Raw genomic sequence first — 26,826 nt, 5'->3', positions numbered from 1 at the left:
TATGTATAATGTATATGGCAATATGATGATTGATGATTCTGATTCATGAATGATTTAAGTTTTAGATTTCAATTTAGATTTCTGATTTATCAATGTTACATTGTTATGATTATCTATATAACCTCTGTCGTCCCCCCGTTCCCTAAAATGGTAAAAAAAAAATCCATCTTGGAAACTTGGGGTAACATAACTTTATGATGAAAATTAATTAGGTCTTATATTGATTGTTGCTATGTTCAAATGTTTTATCTGTCCCTTGGTTATTCTCCCTGTTTAATTCATATGGAACCACCAAAACTAGCACATTTGAATAAAGTATTTGTTTGTGTTTTATGTGTTTTATTACAAATAGTAAAATTCAGTTATTTACTAAATGTCCTAGGATCTCATTCCATACATTTCAATTAAAATAGGTTCTTACAGTCTTATAGTTTACTAGCTTTCCAATTTAGTTGTGTTCAATGATAGGGGAGGATGCACAGCATCCTTTTTAATTATTGCTAGTGCCTATTGTATCACATAAAGTTAAAGATAGTAAAAGAAGCTTATAGTTTGTTGTTGTATTGGGTGTTTGCCAAGTAGGAGTAACAAACCATAGCCACACTATTTGTTTAACTCAATATCTGACATTCAAAATGGCAAAACACAAAATGGGATTGCTATTTCATGAGTAACAAACCATAGCCACATTAGTTTTAACTCAATACCTGACATTCAAAGTGGCAAACCACAAAATGGGATTGCTATTTCATTAGAAGTACAGAACTAGATCAACAAGTACATGATATATTCAGCGCATAAAACAGTTTCGCAATAAATACTAATTGTAGTGGCTGATTAGTTGAGGTTCATCAATCGTACAATGGCAATGACTTTCCACTAAAATTATACACTAACCTGTTCAGTGAAGTTCATGCTACTTTAGTTTGACATACTATGGTACCGATTTGTCAGATAGGAGCCCTATATCCAGATCTGATCCAAACCTGGTTTGAATTTCAGTTTGGTGTGGTTGGGGGATCACAATGGGGATGATGAAATCACTGTGAGTTTGTCTCCAGCAGATCCTGATAAACCCAAAACAAATTATGGTGCATTTTTTTAACATTGCAGCAAACCTGATAGATTTTCAATCTTTATGGTTCTGTTTTGCCAGGATCTGTTTGCCTGGAATTTGTATTTACAAGGTATTCAAATACTGGAAAACGTGTATGGTGCAGATATATTGCATTACATTACAGATATGCATTTTGCAGACATAACATATACAGATTGCATCGGGTTTATATGGTGCAACTGCAGATATACATAATACATTACAGATGTAATTCCAACCAAACAAATCTTGATATAAACATTACACATGGACATCTGTAAAGTGTGTATCTGCTTTGCCATGATAGAAGAATTGAAAAATACATATGGTGCAGATTCATTAAGCTTTCCCATACATTTAAGTTTAATATTTTAAATATGATACAATATGTTCATTTAGTTTAAAACTTTAAAATAACATTCTTGTGTGTGTGTGTGTTTGTACTGACAAACTCAAACTGGGGAATACAAACATGAATTAGTACAAAGATTAGTAACATAGTTAACATGCAAAGAACAGGCTGAAGCAACTAGAAAGCTCTTTTGGCATCTCCCATTGAGATGATTTCATCATTAATTAACCTTGACAAAAAAAGAAATACGGGCCACTATATTTTTAAATTTGATGAATAGAAAATTGATAGAATTGCAGACAATTTTTTTGTTGAAAAATAAAAATTATGTGCTGCTAATATAGTGCCCTTTGGTATCTTTCTTAATAACACCTCTGATTGAGAAGAGAATATTAGTTAAGATAAATGAATGTGAGATCAGTTTGCAAGCCTTTATAATTTCTGCTTATTTGTTTACTAGTCACTGTCCAATTTTTAGAATCATTAATGAGGGTCTATAATTCCTTATATTGATTATTTCAATCCTGTACAGGTGGTGCTCGTTCTCTTGCTGTGTTTGATCATGATGTCGGAAGTGGATCTGTATCACCCTTGATTGTTACAGGGGGTAAAGAGGGTGATATTGCGGTGCATGACTTTCGTTTCATCACAACAGGAAAAACTAAACGGAAAAAGCATATTAAAGAAGAAAACATGTTTCCATCTTCCCGTCTCAAAGATGTACATTACACAAAAGAAGCATTTGGCCCACCCAGAAAGCTTGGTGAACATAATTCTAATGGGATGATTTGGTACTTACCAAAGGCACACCTAGGTACTACTTGTGAATTAGCTGTCCCTTCTCATAAGCTAAATATTAAATGTTTGTGTACTCACTGTTTTTTATTATTGTCAGTGTGATAATTGTCCAAGTAGTTTTAGGAAGGTGAAGATAATTTGGGATGCTAAGTACAGGATTGTACTTAGAAAAAGAGTTTTATAATCAGTATCACAAATGTTTTGTTTTGGTGGAAAATTGTATAGGTTCGTTGAGGTGGTCTTGTTATGGTTGGAAGATGATATGTTTCAACTTTCACCTTATTGTAACCTAATTTCTGGGTAGCTAGTGTGACCTTTTGTCTTCTTCAGTTGAATTATACAAAATAGAAATATCTTCATACCAAATTACACATCAACAAAAAAAATGATTGGGGGAATGAAATATTTATTTTAACTGCTTTCCAATGTATTTTTGTTCTTGTCTTGTAGGAAGCATATCAAGAATATCAGCCATTCCTGGTACAAGCTTATTTTTGACTGGGAGTAAAGATGGAGATGTTAAGCTTTGGGATGTGAAATCATTTGAACTCTTGTGTCACTGGCCCAAAGTTCATGACAAGCACACTTTTCTTCAACCAAATTCAAGAGGATTTGGTGGAGTTGTCAGGGTAATGTCTGAGAACCATTAAAATAATAATAATGCCTAAGATTCTTTTCAAGGAATGGGTTTAAAAATGTGGAAAGTATAATAGAACAAAATATGAAGGCAATATTCTTAACTAATTTAGAGTCTTGAGAAATTGAAGATATGGTCATTCCTTTTTGTTTTCAGATAATAAAAATTGCATCCGATTTTCATGGTTAGTATGGGTAATTTTTTATATTGTCTCAAAAGAACTGAGTCATTCCTGTTATGATTCACCATTTTTTCTTCCACGGACGATTAACACATCCCAGTTGTAACTCTACTGCAATAATATGCTTGGTAGGCTCTAAGTTTCATGATTCCTTAACTACATATATGAGAGAGGAAATTATGAACTTTATAATAATATATTGAAGAACCAAACAAAGATAATCAAACTTGCCACTTGCGGCCCTTAGTAGTTTCTAGCTGGAGCATTTATCAGGATCTGGAAATTGACTTACATAGACAAGCTATTGCTGGATTGCAAAGAGAATGTTTTGCCCTTTTTTTCTTCATAAATTACAAATGTGTTCCTTCTCTTAGGAACTTGCCAATCTCACTAATTAATGTTCCCTGGACAGATATTTTATCTGTAATTATGTTGTATTGTCAAGCAACTACGTAAATCCTTTGCAAGGAATTGAAATCTAACAAGAAATATCAAATAAGAAAACATGCACTCCACAAACATCATATGATATAAAGTGAATGTCTAGAAACATTACCGGAGGTGATAATGTAATGTCCCATTTAGGAATAATGCAATATAACCACAAAATGCAATGCTCCGATATCACTTGTAATGTCCCCTTAATTTAACACTTAGGAAATAGGGAAAATTAACTTGCAAAGATCAATTGCAAGAGACTTCATTCCTTCAAGTCTCAAATATCACTATGAATTACAATATATGATACCCCTTATAAACTTATTTAATTGATAAGATAGAGCTAATAATAATGTTATTTCAAAGAATAATGTATATATTGAATATAGATCACTGCTATATCTGATATAAACTGATACAATCATGTAAAGATGATCTTGATAGCTTTCTCTGATTTAACAATTGGAGATATGCTATAATATTGTTTTATAGTCGCTTAGAGCGATTGTATCACTGTCTCTAATACGGCTTTTCAAATCATGCAATCGATTTCCAATAATTGCTTTATAGCAATACTTGGTGTGTCTGATACGTCGATATGCTTGTGCAATTCTGAATAATGCTGCTATGTCTGATATAATTGATTGATTTATGCAACAAGGTGCTGTCTCTGATCTTGCTTTATAAGTATGCGACCGATAATATGCCAAATGGCAGATGCTCAATTGAGGAGATCCAAGAATGGATAAAAGAAGAGATAAGTTTCCAAATTGGATGATTGCTGAATGTATTTGAACTTGCTCTTATACGTCCCAAACAGGAAGGATGGCATCCTTTGATGAGTCACATCTCTTCTAGATCGATCTTTTCATTGTAATATCCCTTGGCTAATCTGACCCTGTTTTGCTTATATGAACACCAAGGAATATTGTCAAACATTTGGCATACAATGTTTGAAGCTGCTGTAGTGAATTCTTTATTTGTCTTCTTTGGGTTTGTAGGCTGCAAATGAAGTTATGGAAAGCTTCTAACAATGCAAAGTTGTTATAGAAATGATATACTAGCTGTTTTAGACCTTTCCACACATATGTAATGACTGAAACTAACTAGTACAGCTAGGTGACATTAAGACAAACACTTGTCATGCATCCCAAAGTACACCTACAGCCATTAGGCATTTAAGCAAACAATTGGCATGAAAGCTAAATGGCTGATCAATGTTGAATGTTACCATGAATGTGGAATATGCAAATTATATCTCCATTAAACATATGCAACCTCCAAATATTTCATGATATAATCATAATAGAAAATGATGCAATGAAGTAATGATTTTCTAATACAATGACCATAGATAGAAAACCTGGTATTTCAATGGCTGCCTTGGTATATTGGTTTGATTCTCTTCATATGCAAATCCCTTGTCAAATATATATAGCTGTTCAACCTTTCTAAATCCCCTTCTATAGAACTCCAACTACTGTAGCGCACTGTTCACGACACTGTTCATGCGCACTGTTCACGGCACTGTAGCGCACTGTTCACGGCACTGTTCATGCTCACTGTTCACGGCACTGTAGCGCACTGTTCACGCGCATTGTTCATGCGCACTGTAGCAGCAAGAACAAACTTGCAATCTGCTCTTAAAACCTTGAATAATTTGTTGATAATCTCTCCCAACAAGAATGATATAACTCCATGTGCCAAAGAAGGATGATTCACAACCAATTATAAATGTTTTCCAACAATAAACTTCAAACCCTTGTAGAAAACTTCACGAATTTGCACAAATGAAAGAACTGAAGTATTCTTTCCCACAACTGCAATAATTCAGGTGTTATTTCACACCTTCAAAATTGCTATCAATAGGAAGTTTTCGTTTCCTATGATCAAAGAAGAAAATTGCGAAAACCCTAGGCTCCGCAATAAAAATCAATCAAAATACTATTCATCAACTGGATGCCGAGAATGAACTCTTGCCTTTCTTTTTATTCTTTCCTTAAGAGAGCTCAAACACCTTCCTGGCCAATGTGGGATAAAAGATTTATTCCTACATTAAATTATTCACTTAACGCACTTTATTATATTAAAGTGACTTTATTATTATAAAGTTACTTTAGAACTTTATAATAATATTAAAATATTAAATAAATCACTTAAGTCACTTAAACTTTAATATCTCTTGATGTACTTGTCTGATTGCTAAACCGTCTGAGCCAGGAGTCGACTCTCCCCATTCTCCATGTGATTGGATGCCTGTCTAAAAATAGAAACCCTGAATAGTGACTTACTATAAATAGTAAGTATGTGGAACTGGGTCTAGAAATAGCTGCAAAGGCCCAATCAAGGTTGACACTGCCAATAAGCTCTGCTCAGGTGTCTTTCTATTAATAGGAACCCTGACTCTCCCAAAATAGTAACTTACTATAAATAGTAAGTGTGCCAATCTGAGTCAAAAAACCTGTGCAAAGGCCAAAACCTGAATCCAGCTGAAGAGTAATGTCTCTAATCACCAAGTAACTGCCACACGAGGCCCTCTATCAATAATTGTTAGCCTACGAGGGTCAAATGATAGGCTAATTCTTACAAACTCTGATGCTCGCAAAATGGGGACATTACATTCATAACTACTGATCTGCTAGTCAGGTCGTGTCTTATGGCTTAGTAATCGCTGATATTACAACAAGCTGCCATTTATCTAAATTGCAGCCACTTTAATAACAATTCCTTGTTTATTGATTTGTTATGATTAATCGATGAGTCAAGCACTGCCATCTTAATCGATTATGATAACTTTGATTGTTGATAGACAAGACTAATCATCGATTAGTCAACTTTACTGGATCGATATTATAATCTCTTAGTATTTATCGATGTCAGAGCTTGATTAATCGATACTTGTATAACTTGGCAAAATGCTTGTAATCTCAATTGATACATTACTCTCCCTTAATCGATCTATTCACCGATCACCAATCTGATCTGATCTGTATATCATATGATGTTTGATGTCTTCAAAGACAATCATTATATCCTCATGGCCTTATTAATGCTTGGTTATCGGTCTTCTCTTGTTTGATCTATCCTTATCATGATGGAAGATCCGATGCTAGTAATGTTTTTATTATGTTGATGCTCCTGAACACTTGATGACAAATCTTCTGATTGTATATCGATAGTAGAATCTAGATGCAAGGATGATCAACTTTATGCTTTCTTCATCGGATGTATGTGACTAAAGGTGAATTGTCTATATACTTGCTTTGATTATCTTTATGCTTCTTGCAATCATCTTCTGTCTGATGTTTGTATCACTTGTATAGATCCAATGGAGTTGCACTCCTTACTTGGTATGATAATCATCATTGCCTTGGTGGTGCATCCTTCATCTTGGATTTTAACCTCATATCTCATAATGTTAAGGAAAATTGTTATATTCATAAGACTTCATGATTTTCTGGATATCTTATTACTCTAGATATCTGTTTGCTACATACATATAGTTCTGACTTCCTTCTAACTAGCTATAGGTGCTCAAGGTCTGCCACTCCTTGACCACAAGAGTATTTTATTGATTGTTAGCTTTCTAGGTCAAAGATGGGGACATCACATGTAACATTAGGCTTAATGAAGAAAACATAAACTGGATTGCTTTAATTGGAAAACTACCATAATAATTTTCCTAAAATCGGAAGCAAAATGCTGTAGATGACATCTCTATAAGGAGTTGCACATTTCAGAACTTCTGGATGGATATACAACATTTTTATTTTGCATGTTGGACATTTTAGCATGACATTCAAGTCTCCTTGCCACCTCTTTTCTCTTATTCATTTTAGAGGACACTAGGAAAGCCATTTGAATGTTATATGCCAGGATCAGCAATTGGTTGTGAGGATCTTTAGGTAGGATTTCCCAATATAGTGTGATTCATTTGCTTACCTGTTCAGCATAATAAGTGAACACCTCCATCTTCAATAGCTGCAGCAAAATAATCTCCAGGGCACCAGCCCTAGAGAGCAGGCAGTGGTTTATATGGTTTTGATTTGCAGTTGACAATATTATTTTCCACCATGCTCCTGGAACAAATTAGAATGCAAATTAATACTGGATAAATATCGATCTGTCTCTGGACAGCTCATAAATCAAGCCAAATCAGTCCTTATCTTCAATGCTGTCTACATGCATAGATGAAAGCAAATTCAAGACATTTTGGGCTACAAGGAAGACTACTTTCCTAAAACATATCTCAACTTCCCTCTCCATACCAAGCATATGTAGTTATTGTTCAATGCCTATTTTTATGTTTCAATAATATGGTTTATCTGACCATGTATTAATTATTTGTCGACTTTGGGTAGTTATAAGCATAGATGCACCTCTTCAATCAGTAGCTTTTTCTCACATCTAACACCTTGTGCAGCTTGCCATCGCTGCCCCTCGTACCCATTGGGGTCTCCACTCCCAAACCCCCACTAGTTAGTGGGATCTCTCGTCATATAAGAAATTGATTACAACGAGGGACTCTAGGAGTGGAGACCAGAATTGAGAACTTAGACAACTGGAATTATCACTATCATAATATCATTGATCAATGATGAAATATCATGCTATCGGTATCAAAGATTAAAATGTGATTATCAAAAGTTTAGAACCTCTCCCAAAGTTTTGACTAGACCAGGGAAGAGGAAGATGTAAATTGTTGTAATATGCAATCTATGGATTATGATTATGTTCAAAGGCAATCATCATAAATCCATAATAGTTGTCAGCTAACTATTATATCAGGAATTAGGATTCCACATGATGATATCAATACATTTACTCTTATCCAACGAAGTGTGGACTAATCTCTTCAATTGAGTAGAAAATCAATAAATGAAGAAGAACGATGTTAGGTGACAATTAGGCTAATACTTATAGTTTGGTTAAGTTATGTTTTGTGTAATAAGACAGCCGTTGGTTCCCCTAGGGGTTAGTCGACAGTTGTGACAGTTGGCATCTCCGCCAACTGCTAGGTGTCTTATATAGTGCAATGTAAGGAAACCCCGACAAAAACGTTGATGTACTAGATTTTGCAATGCAATAAAAGAAAACATCTTTCTGCCATATCGTTGTGATTGTTACTTTAATTAATGTTCTGAATAGAATCGTAATCGCTAGTTAGATGTTCTGTGTGCATTTACTGTTTATTCTGTGAACTTGAACAATTCACCGTATGGAGTAAACATTTTGGTGCCATTGCCGATTCGAATTCTGGAGATCAATATGGCGGCAGGCGATAGGCACTAATGGGCTGACCATTCAATCAGCAGTTGATCGTTACTGATAGTGATACACACGAAGAAGTGTTTGAGGCAGAAGCTCGGGAGAATCAATTGATAGAGGACTTGGTTGATCTGTGGGAGGTTTTTGTCACACAGTACGTGCAGAGGGAGGCTCGAGAGAGAGCCGTTCCTGAAGGCACGATACGTGGTGAACTCACGGTCAACACACCTATCTTTGATCTGCTTGGGAGCCTTCTGAGGTTGTTAGCACGAAATTTAATTGAACTCCTAGACCAATGGGAAGAAACCAACCGTGAACATTGTCGGCAACAAATCCTACAACAGTGCAAAGAACGAAGTCATAGGGAAGAGGAAGAGAGGGATACGAGAAAACGCCGTACCCCCAACAATTAATGCCCCTATGTCCCAATAAAGACCGACGACATACTGATACCAACGGAGAGAAAGGCGAGGGGTTGGTACGGAGATCCCTACGTATCAGAGAACAAAACGAACGGAAACGTCGGCTACGAGAGATTGCTGAAGGCCCAGAGAGTCCAGAAAGGCGAAGCAAGAGTTGGAGTGCGAATTGGAGCCGTAGTCGGGAGAGACAGAAACCGTGTATGTGGAACAAGGTGGTAAGGGTTGCCAGGAACCTGCCACTGCCGGATGTAGCGGAGGAGGATCTCGCTGACCAGGCTGCTCACTTGACGTCGAGTGAAAAATCCAGAACTCGGTCCGAGAGCAATCCGTCAGAGCAATCCAACTGCGATGAATAGGTTGTACGAGACCTATGTTTGCCCTCTCGGGTAAACAGTTAAATGCAGAAAGTAAATGCACAGAACATAATGGAAATATATTAAATAACCAGCCTCTGTATTAATTCCACAGTCCATGTACAATAAGTGCTTATAACATTACATCTGACACGACAAACATGATCCTACTTCGAAGAAAAGGTACACAATATATAATACCCGAAGGGGTGCGTGTAATGTCCCCTACTAGGTTTAGGCTTGTTTTAACCATAATTAAGCTATTTCAATATACTTATGACTTAAACTAGCTTGATTAGGAGACATATCTATTTTAACGTGATTCAAATTGGTGATATTCCATAGTTCAATCGATCAACTAGCTACTAAGTAAATTGTTCATCTACCCCAATGGATAATTAACTCTATCATACTAAAAAATTAATTTTATTCTGATTCATTATAAATCATTTACATATTTATTAATTACTAATTGTATAAATTATTATGCATTACTGCAGATTAATTTCTAAAAAAATATTATAGTAATTATAATTATTATAGTAATATCTATATATATAACTATTGTATTACTATCTACATTTATATTTTATTAAATTCTGCATAAGAATATTATCAAACTTCATAAATTAAGCAAACATATTAAGCGTACCTCATGCATACCACCAAGAACAAGTATGTTACTGTCTGTAATTAATAATAGTTCTGATCTGATCTGTATAGTTCTTTTGTCTTTTTATATTGCTGTTCGATTCATTTATTCTCGTCTAAATTATACTTTTTCAGAATTGTATTATTCTCTATGTCCTCCCTTGGGACCAAAATCTGAATATATACATATACCCTTCCTTACCTTTTCACGAAGAGTCAAGTCCCTTCCAACTTTTCTTTTTATAAATGCATCGCCGCTATTCATAACTATTAGTTAAAAAAATGATTCATAGAATGATTTGTAATTATCAGCGCATAGGAGAAAACCAAATTCAATCTTATGTGATTTATGTTTTGACCACGATAAGTATATTTCCTTTGTTTTTATCAAAGATCTTAGACTTTGGTTTTTGGTTATCACCGATCTTCAACCAACTTTGACCATGTTAAGACTCTTAAGACGTGGCTTTCCACTGTTTCCATGCCAGTTTTGATAGTCTTTGCATCCACCATAGAACGTGAAGAGGAATCTTATTTATATGAATATCTTTTAAATATTATGAAATATATTATTATTTGTTCTTGTCACCTATATTTATCACTTAATTTGACCACTGTTTGATGTTATCACTATACAGTATACTGATTTTATCACCGCATATATATTACTGCATATGTATGTGTAAGGCATCCTCGGAACATAGTAAGCATACAATCTTATTTATCATCAATGTCAATTTTTCCATCAAATTATGTTTATAATATAATATTAATTTATTTTTTACTTGAATATTTCAAAGATATTACTAGTAATAATTAATAAATATTAATTAATTAATTAAATAAATTTCAAATAGTCATTATTTAGTAATAATTATATTAATTAATAACAATAATTGATATATATATATATATATATATATGACGATCAAGGAGGGGACATGACAGTGCGACACAACCGTCGCGACTCCAACTACCTACCCGTCGGCTAACTAACTGACCGCCGTAACTCATTATTACCGACGACAACATAAACATAATATAACAACATAACATAATGATTATTCCTAGCAACAACCTACAAGGTGAAGTCGCCGAACTTTTTGAGAATAACCTGTACTGAATTGGGAATGTCTCTGGTGGAACAATAAAAAATAGGAGGGCCAGAACTAGAAACCACGAGAAGGAGGGATTATAGGAGGGAGGGTGACCAAGGCACAGAGGACGCGGGTGGACGCATAGAAAGCTTGTGCACGGAGCAATTGAGTCCGATCTGGTCGAATGCGTACGGTACATTTCACGCGGCACATAATACCTTCTAGGCAACACATAAAACCCTCCAAGCGAAGGCAATGGCACACAACCGGAGTACCCCAGAGAAACAAAAGCTTCCAAGGTTCATGTGAGACAAGTCGGAGGACCCCGTATGACACTGCAAGACATGCATAACCATTTGGGAGGCAAATGGCCAAGACGACTAGGATAAATGGTTGAAGGCTTTCTTAGCCACCCTTCGAGGGATAGCAATTAATTGGTACACAGACCTAGATGCCCAACATAAAACATCATTGAACAATTTGAACAGGGCCTTCCAGGAGGAATTCAAACTACTGTGTGACGACAATAATATTGTGGCTGAGATTTACAATGCCAAATAGGAAAAAAGTGAAAGTGTCCGGGCTTATAGCCGAAGGTTGAAGGAACTATTGAACAAAATGGAGAACCAGCTGACATATGACCTGAAGAAAAGATGGTTTGTCGAGGGGCTGGTATCGTCCCTCAGGCGGAAGATGAAGGTAGTCCCTCCACCGTCATATAACGAGGCTTATAACAGAGCGATGGATATTGAAAGCGAGAGTAAAATATCGAAGGGGAAACAGAGGGCAAGTGATGATGACAATACGGACGGAAGTAGCAACGGCGAGTCCAAAACTGTACAAGCTCTCCGGAATGACATGTTGCGGATGATGGAGTTGAAGGCTGATAAGGAGAGTGGCAGAGACGACAAAGAACTTTGGTGGACCTACTGCAAGGAAGAAGGGCATACGAAGGGAACATGTTCAAGGAAATCTTTTGGTGACATCTATTAGGTACTGGGCCATTCCACTAAGGAATGCTCGTACAATTTAAAAACACGGAGCACACAAGTGCTCTACACTCAAGGCGAGCAAGCTACTCAACCAGCCACACCACCTAAACAATCAACAAACATGGAGGCTTCACCAGGAGGATACCGCAATAATTGGCGCGGGAACAACTGTTCCAACAATAACACGCCAAGGAGAAAAATTCAATATGATGCAAGGGGGTGGCCCATGATCCAATGTCGGAAATGTAATGAGTGGGGCCACTTTGCTCAAGAATGTCAGAGTGAGAACAATGGTGGAGGTTTGTTGTGCAAATGGTGTGGACCTAGGAACCGTGAGGACACTGACTGGCTGAAACAGAAGGGAGTAAATATGTTGGACGTGAAGGAGCTCAACGAGGAGGTATTGGCAATCACAAGATTGCAGAGCAAGAAGGCGGTTTACCCCGATCCTCGTATGGAGGAGAGACTCCGCAAAGCTAAGGTTGATGTGGATTGGGCGATGGCTGAAGAACAAAGGACCTCACACAATACTGCTAGTACCCCACTCGGGCCAGAGTCTGAGTAAACTATCATCAAATAGATGTTACAAACCACCGTACCCATACGGGTGTCTGACCTTTTGCAGACAATGCCACAATTGAAGATGGCTCTTACAAATATAGTCGGTGAAAAAATTGCCAACCAGGAACACCGTCAGACAATAACAAAATCATCTGGCATAGAGCCCATGGCGGCAACAAAATTACCTGGTATGTCTTCTATGGACCCCATGTTGCTCACCATAAGCATTGGTCGGAAGCCGACCATGGTCGAGATGGAGATAATGGGACAAAAATTGACGATCACCATTGTTGACAGTGGCTCTGGAGTGAACGTGTTACTAGAGGAGACATGGAGGGGTCTAGGCAAGCCAGCTCTCCGGCCATCAACATTCCACTTGGTCGGTGCCGATCAGCATGGAATCAAGCCCTTGGGGACACTCATGGCACAAAAAGTTGTTGTCGGTACCTAGCACTTCTTGGCTTCGTGGTCATACCATTGGAGAAAAAGGCCTTTGATGCCCTTCTAGGGAGGGGTTGGATGATTATGGAAAAGGCGAATCATAACTGGAAGAAAAACACACTCTCCATTGAGAGTGAAGGCTGGAAGTATGTGATCGATCTGAGGAATCAAGCCGTAAGTGAGGAATTGGCATTGTGCGATTCAGACTCAGAGGACTCACATAATTGGGAATGGGGCTCACAGAATGGTAGGGAAAGGATTGAACCTGATGACGAAGGGGTTTTGGAACTGGAGGGATGCTCAGAGGATGAAACAAGTTCCCTCACCGGGCTCTTCCATTGGCAAATGGAAGACTATGAAGTATTTCAGCCCGATTGCCACATGTTGCAGATCTACGAGATCGGGGAATCAAGTGCCAGTACGGAAGACACAACTTTTCCCCCAGAGTATGGGGAGTACCGTGAGGGTGTAGCATGGGTAGATGATACACCTTTACACCGGTTCCAACGGGACAAAGCGATCAAGTATGAGGAGTCCAACATGAAGAAGGTGAATTTGGGGAATGATGCCGATCCGAAGGTAATCCTAGTCGGGGACGATTGGAACCCCGTGCTGAAAGTGGTGGCATTTAAAATTTTCCTGGAATACAAGGATGTGTTCGCGTGGACGTACAAGGAACTGAAAGGGATACCCTTGGAACTGTGCGTACATAGAATACCTCTCGTACCGGGTGCCCAACCCGTATGAAGGAGGCCGTACAAAATGAATAAGAACTATGTGTTGAGCGTGTTTTTTAGGCACATGCGAACACAGAATAAAATACCTTAAGTATCATATCCTCTCTTGAATAAAATCTCTCAGATGCTGAAGATTAGCTTAAGGATCATTCAAGACGACTCCAAGGTTCATGAATGTAGGGCCACTACGTGTGGATAAGCTTTGTTGGTTGATGTGATTATGCTGGAATCACAAGGGGACTTACATTCGAATGCTTGAATGTTTGATTTGTTGGAACTTGATCATTTGATATTTCAATTGGGCGATGCTCTTTGTCCTAGACTAACTTGAATTGAAAAAATGGCAAAAGACGAAGGGTTGAGAGAATCTATTCTAATCCTAAGAATGTAGGAAGATGAGTGAATGATTAGATGGAATCCTACTGAGCGAGGTCTCACCATCAAAATGAACAATTTGACACAAGCTCGGTGCAATCTTCTAAGGATGTTTCTAAGATGTTCGAATCAATACCATTCAAGTTAATGCATAAGCAATGAGTGTAGAACGATTCGAAGTTATGCTCATAACATTCCAGTTGACCACACAAGGCGCTCTTACAAGCAGCAAGAGGCTAGTGGTATGGATTAGGCAGATTCCACATAAATACATTCCGCAAATTCCTCCACTCAATCTAATTATATGAAAGCAAATTGAGAAGCAAAGACTATGCAAGTTGTTGAAGTAACAAATCAAATTCACCATAACTTCAATGAAATCAGTTATTCTTTACAACCATGTTTGGCAACAATCTTTGCCTTCTCCTACTCTAACTATTAGCTATCCTCCAATTCTCCAAGTTGTTGAAGTAACAAATCAAATTCACCATAACTTCAATGAAATCAGTTGTTCTTTACAACCATGTTTGGAAACAATCTTTGCCTTCTCCTACTCTATTCTAATTGCTATTCTATTCTTTCCTAACTATTAGCTATTCTCCAATTATTAACTATTAACCTTTACAGGTGAAGAGCTTGAGCCTTTTATAGTGCTCTCAATACAATTTAATGGCTCAGATCAATTTAAGATCAATGGCCAAGATTTTACAATGAAAACCCTAATTAGGGTTTGTTACAACAAACTCAGTCTGGCCAATAAAATAATTACAGCACTTTGGCATGACCAATAGATGATAAAGGTAGCTGCCTCGAAGTTTGTGCCATCACTGGTGAGTCAGGTACATTGCATCTAGACATGCTGATGTGGAACCCTCGGAATGGTGAAGTAGTGACTGGGATGCCACCTCAATCTTGTGCTTTGTAGACTTGAGTTGATTCATCATCATGAAGGGATGTTGAGAGATATCTCTTGATAGTCAACATTATTCAATTGATTAATGTGATGATGATGATGAGAATTATTGATGTAGCTGGGTCCTTCTTCCATCCTTGCTTGCTTGCCTTAGGGTGATTGCATGATCTCTTCCTTTAGATCCTTACTCCAATCTTCCTCCAACCTGGTCCTTTTGATTTCTTTCCTTGCTTCCTGCAAAACAAACAAATGGGTATCAATCTCACATGATATATAACATTTTTACACTCCCACTTTGACTTGATTTCTTATTCTACATTTGCAGGTCTGATATGTGTTTCTATAGGGGAGATTCCTCCTTTTGATATGTGAATTCACTGTCCAGGAAGTATCCTTATTGTCTAAGGGTGAATCTGAGCTGTCTAATGATGAGATCTGTCTTCCTTGATCATCAGGTCTGCACCTTCAAAGTCTGATTTCGCCTTTGTGAGAATGATATTATTGCTTCGTTGATAAATTCGCCTTGCTAATGATTGAATTCTTCTCCAATATACTTCGCTGTCTTAAACTTGAAATTCGCTGACTGTTGGAGCTGCTTACAAAATTCGCTGATAAAAGGAAGATAATGTTTTAGTTTGATGTTAAAATGAGCTTATGAGCTCCCTTTTATATGCGATCTAGATCTGATGCAAGCCCGATTTGATCTAGTGTAAACAAAACATGAATTATTATTCTTGATGCTGGCCGACTTGGTAACTCTCCCTTCCATCAATTCGAAATTTTGAATTATCTTTGGGCGCCAAAATGTTTGTTTTGAGAAATCTCGCTTTGTGTCTCATACAAGGTACATGTGACTTGCTTGATGTAGTGACTTTGCTGTGTGTCTTTGCTAAGGACGGCCTAAAATGATCAAGTTCGCTCTCTTTCCTTCCCGAGGACAAGGCCTATATGAAGCTCGCTGATCGTCCTTTGAGAGGACAAGACCAATATGAAGAGATTCGCTCATCGTCCTTCCTAAGGACAAGACTCATATGAAATTTTTCGCTCCCTGACCATCCTAAGGACAGGACCTATATGAAATTTTCGCTGATCATCCTTCCTAAGGACAGGACTCATATGAAATTTTTTTGCTGGCTGGCCTTTGCAAGGTACGTTATCATTAATTTGTTTCATTTTATCTGGGGACCAAGATCAAGACAAGGAGCTCGCTCTATATCCTTTCCAAGGACAGGCCCTATGATGATTAAATCCGCTCCATGACCGGCCTAAGGACAAGACATGACATATAATACATTTCGGTCTGTGTCCTTGATGAGGGAAAGACCTATAACAAAACCTCTCTCTCTGACCAAGGTAAGGACAAGGCATACCAAAGTTTGCTTCGAAGATATTTTCCAAGTTCGGTCAACCATCAGCAAGGAGAACAACTTCGCCCAATGTCCTTTGGAAGGACATGTCCTACGATGTAGTTTTCGCTCTAAGACCAGCCTAAGGACAAGCTCCAAGAGGTGAATTCGCTCCAAGACCAGCCTAAGGACAGGACCTATAATGCATTTTCGCTCTATGACAAGCCTAAGGACAGGACCTATATTAAACTTTTTCTCTCTAACCCTTAGCAAGGTACTTGCTTGGAAAAATTCGCTCCAAACTTAGAGCAGTGTACAAGGCATTTGTGATGATATTTGCTTCCCTTTTGATCTTGCATAGTAATTTGCTCATCCTTTTGACTTCAATACTTGAGCGTTTCAATTTACATTCTTGGAGGTTCGATTCTTTGAGACTTAGATTTTAACCTCCATCTTTGTGACTTGTAAGAGCGAATTTCATCCTTGTTTGTATTTTCAACTTCCAGCTGTTTAGGTTGGGGTCTCGTTGAAATACTTCTTAATTTATTTCATCCAACTCACTTCCTTCTTGATTTTGACTTCTCATGTTCGCCTCATCTTCCCTTCCAAGTGTAGTTATAGTTCTTCCTCCTACATTGTTTAAATACTCCTCATGATCTCAGGTTGATGAGCAGTTTTTTTTTAAGTAATTTGCCAACCTTCATTTTATAAGGAAGATCAATCTGGTGCCTCATTTGTAGCAGATGATTAAATTGATCCACTTTGATCACTTAGTTGCTCCTCATGAAATCGGTCCTTAAGGCTTGGTTTGTGTAATCTGTTTTGAAGCAGCTTTGTAGGCTTCATTCGTACAATCTTGGACTTACTGAACAAGCACTCATCAAGGTCACTTTCTTCTTTGAAAGTTGATCCCATTGTATAGATGCAGCCTATATGAAATGAATTCGCACATGAACTTCACTTAGATCTGAACTGAGCTGAATCTGTGATTGAATTGTATGGATATCCACCACTCTTGTTAAAATTTGAATTTCTGAGTTCTTCACTCTCCCTGTATTGATCTCCTTCGTTCCATGCTCCATGCATCCTTGCTCCCATTAGACCTGGAAACAAACATATTTTGATCAAGATACTAGAAAGAGAACAATGTTTTCTCAAATCTGGAAATAAATTTCGAATCTGATTTCCCTTATTTCTAATATGGATTTTCTCCTTTATGTTGTTATCTGCTTCTGCTCTTTTATACTCTGATTTTGAATTTGCTTTAATTTACTTCATTTAATTTTAAATCTCTATGGTTTTGGTCTAAAGGACACGTCTTTAATTTCAAGAGCCAGCTTCCTTATCATTAATTCCACACCTTGCAAGGAAATGGTGAGGTGGATGCTTTCTTCTTTTCTTTCTCTCAAAAAAATGTCTTAAAACTTTTAAATCTCCACCTTAGAGTTTGGTGGGGCCCAAGCAACGATGTGGCAAAGCATGTGGAGACTTTTAAAATTTCTTTCTTTAAAGTTTGTGGGCCCAAACAGTTATACGGTAGAGAGAGAGAAGAATGAAATACTATGTCTTAAGAAAACCTTTTAGATCTCCTTTTTAGAATTTGTGGGGCCCAGTAATATATGGCAGGGTAGAAAGGGATTAAAGGCAATGAGGGGGATGGAAAAGAGTGGTAAGGAATAGTCACGGGAGTAGGATATAAGGAATTGAAGGGGGAGGATAAGAGAAGCGGGATGTAGGGAGGGGTAAGTGAAGGTGGATACGGGGGTTATAAGGAGTTGGGATATGTTGGGGAATAAAGTGGAGTGGGAGGTATAATGGGGTAATGAAAGGGTAAAGGGGATGTAGGCTATAATGGAAGTTATAAGGGGCAAGGGGCAAGGGTAAGGGGATGGGGATAGGGATGGGGATAGGGATAGGGATAGGGATAGGATATGGGTAAGCTAGGATGGGGGTAGGCGATAAGGTGGAAAGCTGTGGGTAGGAAGAAGGTAATTAGGAATAAAGGTGGGAAATGGGAATAATTAAGTAGGTAAGAGGTTAGGATGTGGTAGGCTAAGGGGTATAGAGATAGGAGGGTGAAAGATGTAGGTGTGGACAAAGTAGGTGTAAATGTAGATGAAGGGTAGTGGATGCATATACTAGGATGGGAAGAGGGTTAGGTAGGTAAACGTATAGGTTAGAAGATGGGATGTAAGGCAAGGGACATGGAAGTGGTAGGTTATGTAGAAATGTGAAGGAGCTTAAGGCATGGAGGTAAAAAAAGGTGGATGGAGGATAGAGGATAGGAAGGTAGGTGAGTTAGAATGTATGGTAAATGGAAGTGAAGTGTGTTAGGGGAGGTGGAAATGGAAGGAAATGAAAATGGGAGTGATTGTGTTTGGGCATCGACTGATAGGATCGGAAGAAGTGGAAGGGATTATGCTTTGGCTGGGCAAAGGGAATGTTAAACCTCAGTTCATCTCAAAGAGAAAGACTTGGCCAGCTCTTGAGCAATTGCGAACAAAAGGTTAATAGCAAAGATTTGACAACAACTAACAACTAAACTAAGAGGACTAACCTAGAAAGCGAAAAAGTAGGGGTCCCCATTTGCAATGGGGTGATGTGTGAATACCTCAAAACACTATGCAGCAAAAGGTGAATGAAGAAATTGAAAAGATGCTGGAGGTCGGAATCATCTTTAAGGTAGAAACTAGCGACTGGGTATTGCCAATTTTCATCTCTCTAAAGAAGGAAGCAAATGAGATCAGGATATGTGTGGACTTTCGATACTTGAATGCTATGGCTATCAAGGACCTGTTCCCAATTCCGTTCACTGACAATATTTTGGAGGAGGTAGCGGGCCACGAGATTTACTCGTTCCTGGACGGATTTTTTGGATATAACCAGATCAGCATTGTGAAAGAAGATAAGCTGAAAACAACATTTATAGTGGAGGATGGAGTATATGCATACAATCGCATGTCGTTCGGACTGTGTAATGCCCCGACCACCTTCCAATAGATTATATTGCACATCTTTGAGGGGATGTCGGTCGGAAGCTTCAAGGCATTCTTGGATGATTGGTCTATCTATAGCAAGTAGGAAACCCATTTGAATGCACTCAGGGAGTGCATGGAGAGATGTAGGCGGGCCCGACTTTCCTTTAAATCCAAGAAGTGCCGATTCATGGTACCACAGGGTAAGCTATTGGGGCACATTGTGTGCAAGGAAGGGTTGAAGACGGACCTCGACAAGATTGTAATGTCCCCATTTTAGCAGACTTGGATTTTGTGAGATTAGCCTATTACCCTGACCCTCGTAGGCTAATGTGTTGGATAGAGGGTCTTTTGAGGATTGGTATCATCTCCAGTGTTCAGAGCGCTTCAGTTTGGTCTTCATTTGGCATCATTCGGACATCATTTGCTCTACTTCCTATTTTTAGTAAGTCTTGGGATGTTAGAGATGGACCCCTGCTATTTTTAGTAAAGGGGGTATGGTCATATGCAGCTTCATCATATCAGCTCCCAGTTCAGACGGTGTTCAAAAATGTTGAATATTAATGGAGATATTAATGTTTATTTAGTTTAAATAAACTTTAATGTTTTGAGCTTATATTATTAAGTTATAATATAATTTTATATTATAACTTAAGTAAGGGTCCAAGTATCATTAAAGGGGACCATTTAATTAATTAATTGTGGCTTTTTTACCAAGGTGAAATATTAAATGACAAAGTGAAAATATTATATCATTAAATGTCATTTAATATCATTAATTGATTTAATGCCTTATTGGAGAAAATCAAACCTTCATGGGAAATATATATAAGGCTTTTGAAAAGAAGAGAAGGGGGATTGATTATGTGATTGGAGTTTTTGATTGAAGTTTCTCTGGAGCATTGAAGTGTAGAATACCAAGGGTTTCTGCAGGATTCAAGGCTTGTCGGCATTGGAGAGCATGGCTTCTTCATTGTAACAGCATATAGAGGGTGTGCAATATCATCTGATTATGCTTGTGAGAGTTGGCTTCATTCAGAAGTCAATATTGAGCTGATTGGAGGGTTTATTTCAGAGTTTGTTTTCAGATTGAAAGAGACTACAGTGCGCTATAGTGCCGTGAACAGTGCGCTACAGTGCCATGAACAGTGCCATGAACAGTGCGCATGAAGAGTGCGCTACAGTAGTTTGAGTTCTATAGAAGGGGATTTAGAAAGGTTGAACAGCTATATATATTTGACAAGGGATTTGCATATGAGGAGAATCAAACCAATATATCAAGGCAGCCATTGAAATTCCAGGTTTTCTATCTATGGTCATTGTATTAGAAAATCATTACTTCATTGCATCATTTTCTATTATGATTATATCATGAAATACTTGGAGGTTGCATATGTTTAATGGAGATATAAGCTGCATATTCCACATTCATTGTAACATTCAACATTGATCAGCCACTTAGCTTTCATGCCAATTGTTTGCTTAAATGCCTAATGGCTATAGGTATACATTGGAATGCATGACAAGTGTTTGTCTTAATGTCAACTAGCTGTACTAGTTAATTTCAGTCATTACATTTGTGTGGAAAGGTCTAAAACAGCTAATATATCATTTCTATAACAACCTTGCATTGCTAGAAGCTTTCCATAACTTCATTTGCAGCCTACAAACCTAGAGAAGATAAATAAAAAATTCATAACAGTGGCTTCAAACATTGTATGCCAAGTGTTTGACAATATTCCTTGGGGTTCAAATAAGCAAAACAGGGTCAGATTAGCCAAGGGATATTACAAAGATAGGGGTGATTGTGAACATGGAGAGTCCACTGGATGTCACGGGGGTGAAGTCCTTTCTTGGGCATGTTGGCTACTACAGGAGGTTTATCAAGAGCTTTGTGCAAGTATCCTGTCCATTAGACAAGTTGACAAGGAAAGGAGAACCGTTCAAGTGGGGAACGATGCAAGAAGAAGCCTTCAAGGAGTTAAAATCACGACTGGTGAGTGCACCAATCCTCGCATACCCTAATTAGGACAAGGAGTTCCACATTCACGTGGACGCCTCCAATTATGCCATTGGTGCCACCTTGGCACAAGTGGACGTACAGGGACTAGATCACCCTATTTTTTTCGCTAGTCGTTTGCTCTCTAAGGCCGAACAAAACTATAGTACGACAAAAAGGGAGGCAATTGGAATGGTGTTCTCTGTATAGAAGTTCTGCCATTACCTCCTGGCGACACCGTTCACCTTTTATGTGGACCACTAAGCTCTGATGTACCTGGTGAACAATCCAATAATTCAAGGACGGGTGAGTCGATGGTTGTTGCTGCTTCAAGAATTCACCTTTACCATTGTGGTACGGTTCGGAAAGAGTCATTTAATTGCCGAGCAACTGTCGAGGATCAAATCCGGAGAACTGGCAAAAGGAGTAAATGAGGACTTCCCAGACGCTCACTTGTTACAAATCGGCGCACTACCTCCCTGGTACGAGAGCATTGGCGAGTATCTGTCCACCTTGAACGGTGTAAGTTGGCATTGAAAAGTAAAACATTCCAATTAATCAATGGCCTACTCTACAAGATGGGGCCCGACCAAATCCTTTGGCAATGTGTCACGGAAGAAGAAATTCTTGGGGTGCACACGATGGGCTTGCTGGAGGTTACATGGGACCTGATGTCACAACACGGAAGAGACTACTAGTAGGACTATGGTGGCCAACTCTGCACAACTATGTGCGTGAATGGGTTGTTGGGTGTGATACATGCCAATGTGCGGGAAAACCCCTCAAGCGAGATTTTATGCCATTGTTTCCTTCCCAACCACAACAATTGTTCAAAAGATGGGGGTTGGAATTTGTGGGACCCTTGAAAGTAACATGCATAGGTACTGGTACATAGTGGTTGCCACAGAATACTTGACTAAGTGGGCAGAAGCCAGTGCTCCTTCCGACAACACTGCCATCAGTACGACGAGGTTCCTATACGAACAAATCGTAACCAGATTTGGGATCCCTATCCAGATCACGAGTGATCGACTAGTTCATTTTGTCAATCAAGTGATCCGTACGATGACGGTGGAATTTAAAATCTTTCACAACCTTTCGAGCCCATACTATCCCGAGCGAATGGTCAAACGAAAGCCACAAATAAAGTGCTGGTGTCTATCATCTATAAATTTTGTTGAGTGGAACAGGAGAATTGGGAGGAACGTCTGCCAATGGTACAATGGGCGTACCGTACCACGTACAAGGTGACCACGGGCCATACACCATTCCAGCTCATGTATGGCCAAGAGGCGGTGGTACCAGAGTAAACCGTACCAAGCCTACGAATTGCTGTTGACAATTGGTTGGGAGATGAGGAGAGTTTGCATGCCCGACTTATGAACCTCACCAAGTTAGATGAATGTCAGATGATGGCACAATGGGCAACGGAAGTGGCCCAATGTCGGCGGAAGTACTGGCATGACAAACATCTCTGACGGACAAACTTCCGTCCTGAACAGTTGTTCCTCAAGTATAACAGCCGCAACGAACTTCGTCCTAGGAAGTTCAAAGTTCGTTGGTTGGGGCCCTATAAGATATGGGAAGTGGGGAAGAATGGAGCAGTAAAACTTTCCACCCTGGATGATAATCCAATTTGTGACCCTGTCAATGACTCGAAATTGAAACTGTATCGGGAACGTGATAAATCAGTCCTATCAATCAACATGTTGGGATATGCCACAAAGGGAGACTGGACCATTGGAAGAAGTAAGGAAGTAGAGGAAGATCCTGTGGTCACCATAGAACCTTATAGACATGATGAAGATTGGGCTAAGCCGCTTACGTTCATGGAAGAGCGACTTGTACCGAAGCAAGTTAAAATCATCGCGATGCCTAGAATCCACAAGCATCTGACAAACGCCTATTTCGGTGATCCAACAACATGGATAAGGATCACGGGACATTGGAGGAAGAGAAATCCATATGAAGGATTCCACGAAGGCTATATTGCGTACAACATTGATGAAGAAGCAGAGGGTAAACGGAGGGCAAAACTTGCCCAAAAGGAAGAGGAGCCAGTCGACTTGGAGGAGGTAGACTTGAAGGAGTACGATGCAACCTTGGGACGGTGTTTGAAAATGGTACTAAAAACTGAAGACTTGTTTGTGATAGCATCACAACCTAGTGAGCAGGAAGCAGGCCCCAATGCACTTTATCGGGTGATCCCTAACCCTGCGGGCCCACTGCAGGTGGATGGCAAGAAAGTGACATGGTACCAATAGTATGGAGGTCGATACGTAGATGGAAGTTATAAAGGAGTGGGACCAACACCATTGGTAGACAAAATATGGGACCTATAATATGTGGGCACGTGTTGTCCCGTATAGTGTTATAGGAGACTACCGCATGTATGTGCATGGCTGCATGACTTGAAGATCAAAGTAAGACCTCAGGGAGATCCCACCAGGGTGATAAGGAAAATGCAGGACCTGGACAATGAGGATGATGCCGACGGAGGATCGAGCAAGAAGATAAGGAAGGAAGGAAACTGCAATAAAATAACACTGAAGAAAGGGGTGAAATGTCGGGTGAGGAAAGCCAAGTTGCATAAACCAAAATTGACAGTACGAGCCATGAAAGAAAAGGAGGTACATTCAAGGGTACATAAAAGCAATAAAATAAGCAGTTGGTCGAAACAAGTTGCTCGGTACTGTGGGCAATTTAAGCTACGGAGGCTAAAATTCAAATATTCTTGCCAAGTTAGGAAATTAAAAGAATATTTTAAAAGGAAAATATTAAAAAAGGAAAACATAAGGCAAGTATTAAAAATTAAAGAGAATGGGTGAGGAAAAATCAAAAAAATTAAAATAAAGGGTAAATATTATAAATTTGGTGGAGGAGAAATTATATATGGTGAAAAAAAGTTTATTTTATAAAAAATTGCTAAAGTATGCTTTAAGAATCCTAACCCTAAAGGAGGAAAAAGTGTATAAATCATCCTTGCCACCTAGATTTAACCAATTGACCAGCCAGCTGAGAAGCGAAAAAGAGGAAGGCAGAATTTCAAGAAGCCGAAGGCAATTGTACGTACCATCAGCATTAGAGGAATTGTTGTACGATACCGTACTATCATCAGCAAAATTGTCATACGAGTGGTTGTACGATCTAGCACAAGGTACATTGGAGGGTCACCAATTGTCGTACAGGGCTGTACGAAGGAGGTCAGCACGGGCATCAAAAGTAGCATATGGGGTCTTACAGGCAGTGAGTAGTCCGTACGACGTTGTACGGCTGGACGCAAGTGGTGGAAAAACGTCGAACGCATTACCCCTATTGTGTGTGCACTCAGCGTCGTAAGGGTCAAAAGAGACCACATACGGTTCCGTATAGGGTGATTAGCGTGACAAGGTTGTGTATCGGCCATACGAATCCGTACATGACACCCATCTTGAGGGACAACTAGAAGATTTCTGTACGGCAGTGACATGATTTTGTACGAGGCATGAAGATATTAGAGGAAAATTTTCGGACATTCGTGCAGAGCTGACAGGATGCCATACTACCTTAGCTGAGAGAATCAAAGAAGCATCTATTGACATCCGTACAAGACTACAAGAAGCCCATACAAAACTGGCCGAAAGGAGTCCATACGGTAAGGGAGTGGCTGGCAGCCCATATGGTGAAGGAGGATTTGGTGACACCAGTATGGTGAAGACAAGCTAGGGTGACCCTAGCCGAACAAAAAAAATGGACTGTTATAATAACGGCTGAGGGCAAGAAAAGGACAAGGGAAAAATAGAGAATTCTAAGAACACAACCATGATGAAGACAGGAGAACCAAGCAGCAGCAGTGCCAAGAAGGCCAAAGTACGACCAAGAATTCAGAGAGACCAACAAGAGAAAGTGACGGTAGAAACCTTGGCATTTGAAAGTGTCACAGGGAGTGAATGTCGTAGCTAGTGGGATGAAACCCCTTCCGACCATGCACTGAAGATCTCTCTCGGGAAGGCCGAGGTAGACCATGCCATTCAAATGCCAACCTTCAACATAAAAGATTTCGAGCCAGTTCTCCGAACCATGATGGCAGGTTATGACTCTCGCAGACAAAAATCTATAATAGAGTACCAAGACTACACTATCACGGTTTCCTTCAAACCTGGCAATTTCCAAAGGGTATTTGGAATACCAGACAGGGGGGAGTCTGCGGCGAAACCAACCACCAAAATGACCAAGGAACGAAAAGATTTCCTATTGAAGTTGGTGTGTCGTAGCGATTTGACTCTTGCAGAATGGAAGAGTTTGTGGGCAAGCAGCAACAACGAAGGTTTGAAACGTTCCTTCATTGCCACTCGTGACTGGCGGATGCTGATGGATTTGGTGAAGAGCATGTTGATAGGGGCAAGAAGGGCTTCAGACAATAGCCATTTGGATGAGAAGCCTCATGAATGGACTCAAACTAGGTCACGTGTATAATTGGGCGCATCTGCTCTCGGATAGGATTAATGACTTTCTTTCCCTAGAACATAAAACATTCTACATGTGCCATCACACCATCAACTTGTTCCTAGAAGTTGTTCGTATGTAGGTACCCTCCAAGAAGTGGGGAAAGTTTCAGCTACAAGAAAGAGTAGAACCGAATAAACTTGCTATGTAGTACTGGGTGCATTTGGACACACTCGGCAGCGGTGACGCCACCCAACTGGCTAGGAAGAAGAGGAAACAGGAAGTAGAAGAGGAAAGTTCCAATGATGATGCCGAAGGGGAAGAGGAAGAAATGGAAGATTTGGAGAGTTAGAGCGGTGAAGAGGGGTTCCGGATGGCACCACACAATATAGACTCGGATGAAGTTGAAGAAGTAGAAGCGGTGGAAGTACAGTCGGAAAGAGGGGAAGAGATAGGATGACCCGTGGTGCAGGAGAAAACTATGGCATGGGTAAAGTTTGCAGCCCCAAAGCTACCCTCGACGGCTCACCTGGTATCCTCGCAGGCATTGACAATGGCTACGCCAATGGGAGACGTTACCCCAGTCGGTGTGTTGTTTCAGAAATTTCCCGAAGGATCCCCACAGGCACCAGTCCGAGTGTCCTTGCCCCAAGTTGGGCTGGCTATCGGGGGAGTACTTCAGCGAAGGGGCAAAGCCGTACAAACACCTACAATTGAGGCGGTATGGTTAGCTAAGGTAGCCGTACACACACCTCTGACAGTTCACCGT

At 39.3% G+C, this 26,826-nt stretch overlaps 1 protein-coding gene across 3 annotated transcripts in view; it reads left to right on the top strand.

The window, feature by feature from the left end:
• LOC131050818 (uncharacterized) overlaps window positions 1–26,826 on the top strand; it is a 221,984-nt gene that overhangs the window by 175,129 nt on the left and 20,029 nt on the right. Inside the window, exons 14-15 of one of the 3 annotated variants that reach the window (XM_057985101.2) lie at window positions 1,981–2,262; window positions 2,697–2,875. In XM_057985101.2, the coding sequence (XP_057841084.2) occupies window positions 1,981–2,262; window positions 2,697–2,875 (461 nt within the window). Of the gene's footprint in view, window positions 1–1,980; window positions 2,263–2,696; window positions 2,876–26,826 lie in introns of those variants that run through there. The other 2 variants (XM_059220082.1, XM_057985102.2) reach the window with 2 other exon arrangements.

Source organism: Cryptomeria japonica, chromosome 4 (assembly GCF_030272615.1).
Source record: "Cryptomeria japonica chromosome 4, Sugi_1.0, whole genome shotgun sequence".
NCBI classification, from domain to species: Eukaryota; Viridiplantae; Streptophyta; class Pinopsida; order Cupressales; family Cupressaceae; genus Cryptomeria; species Cryptomeria japonica.
This window is presented reverse-complemented; position numbering and strand designations above follow the sequence as displayed.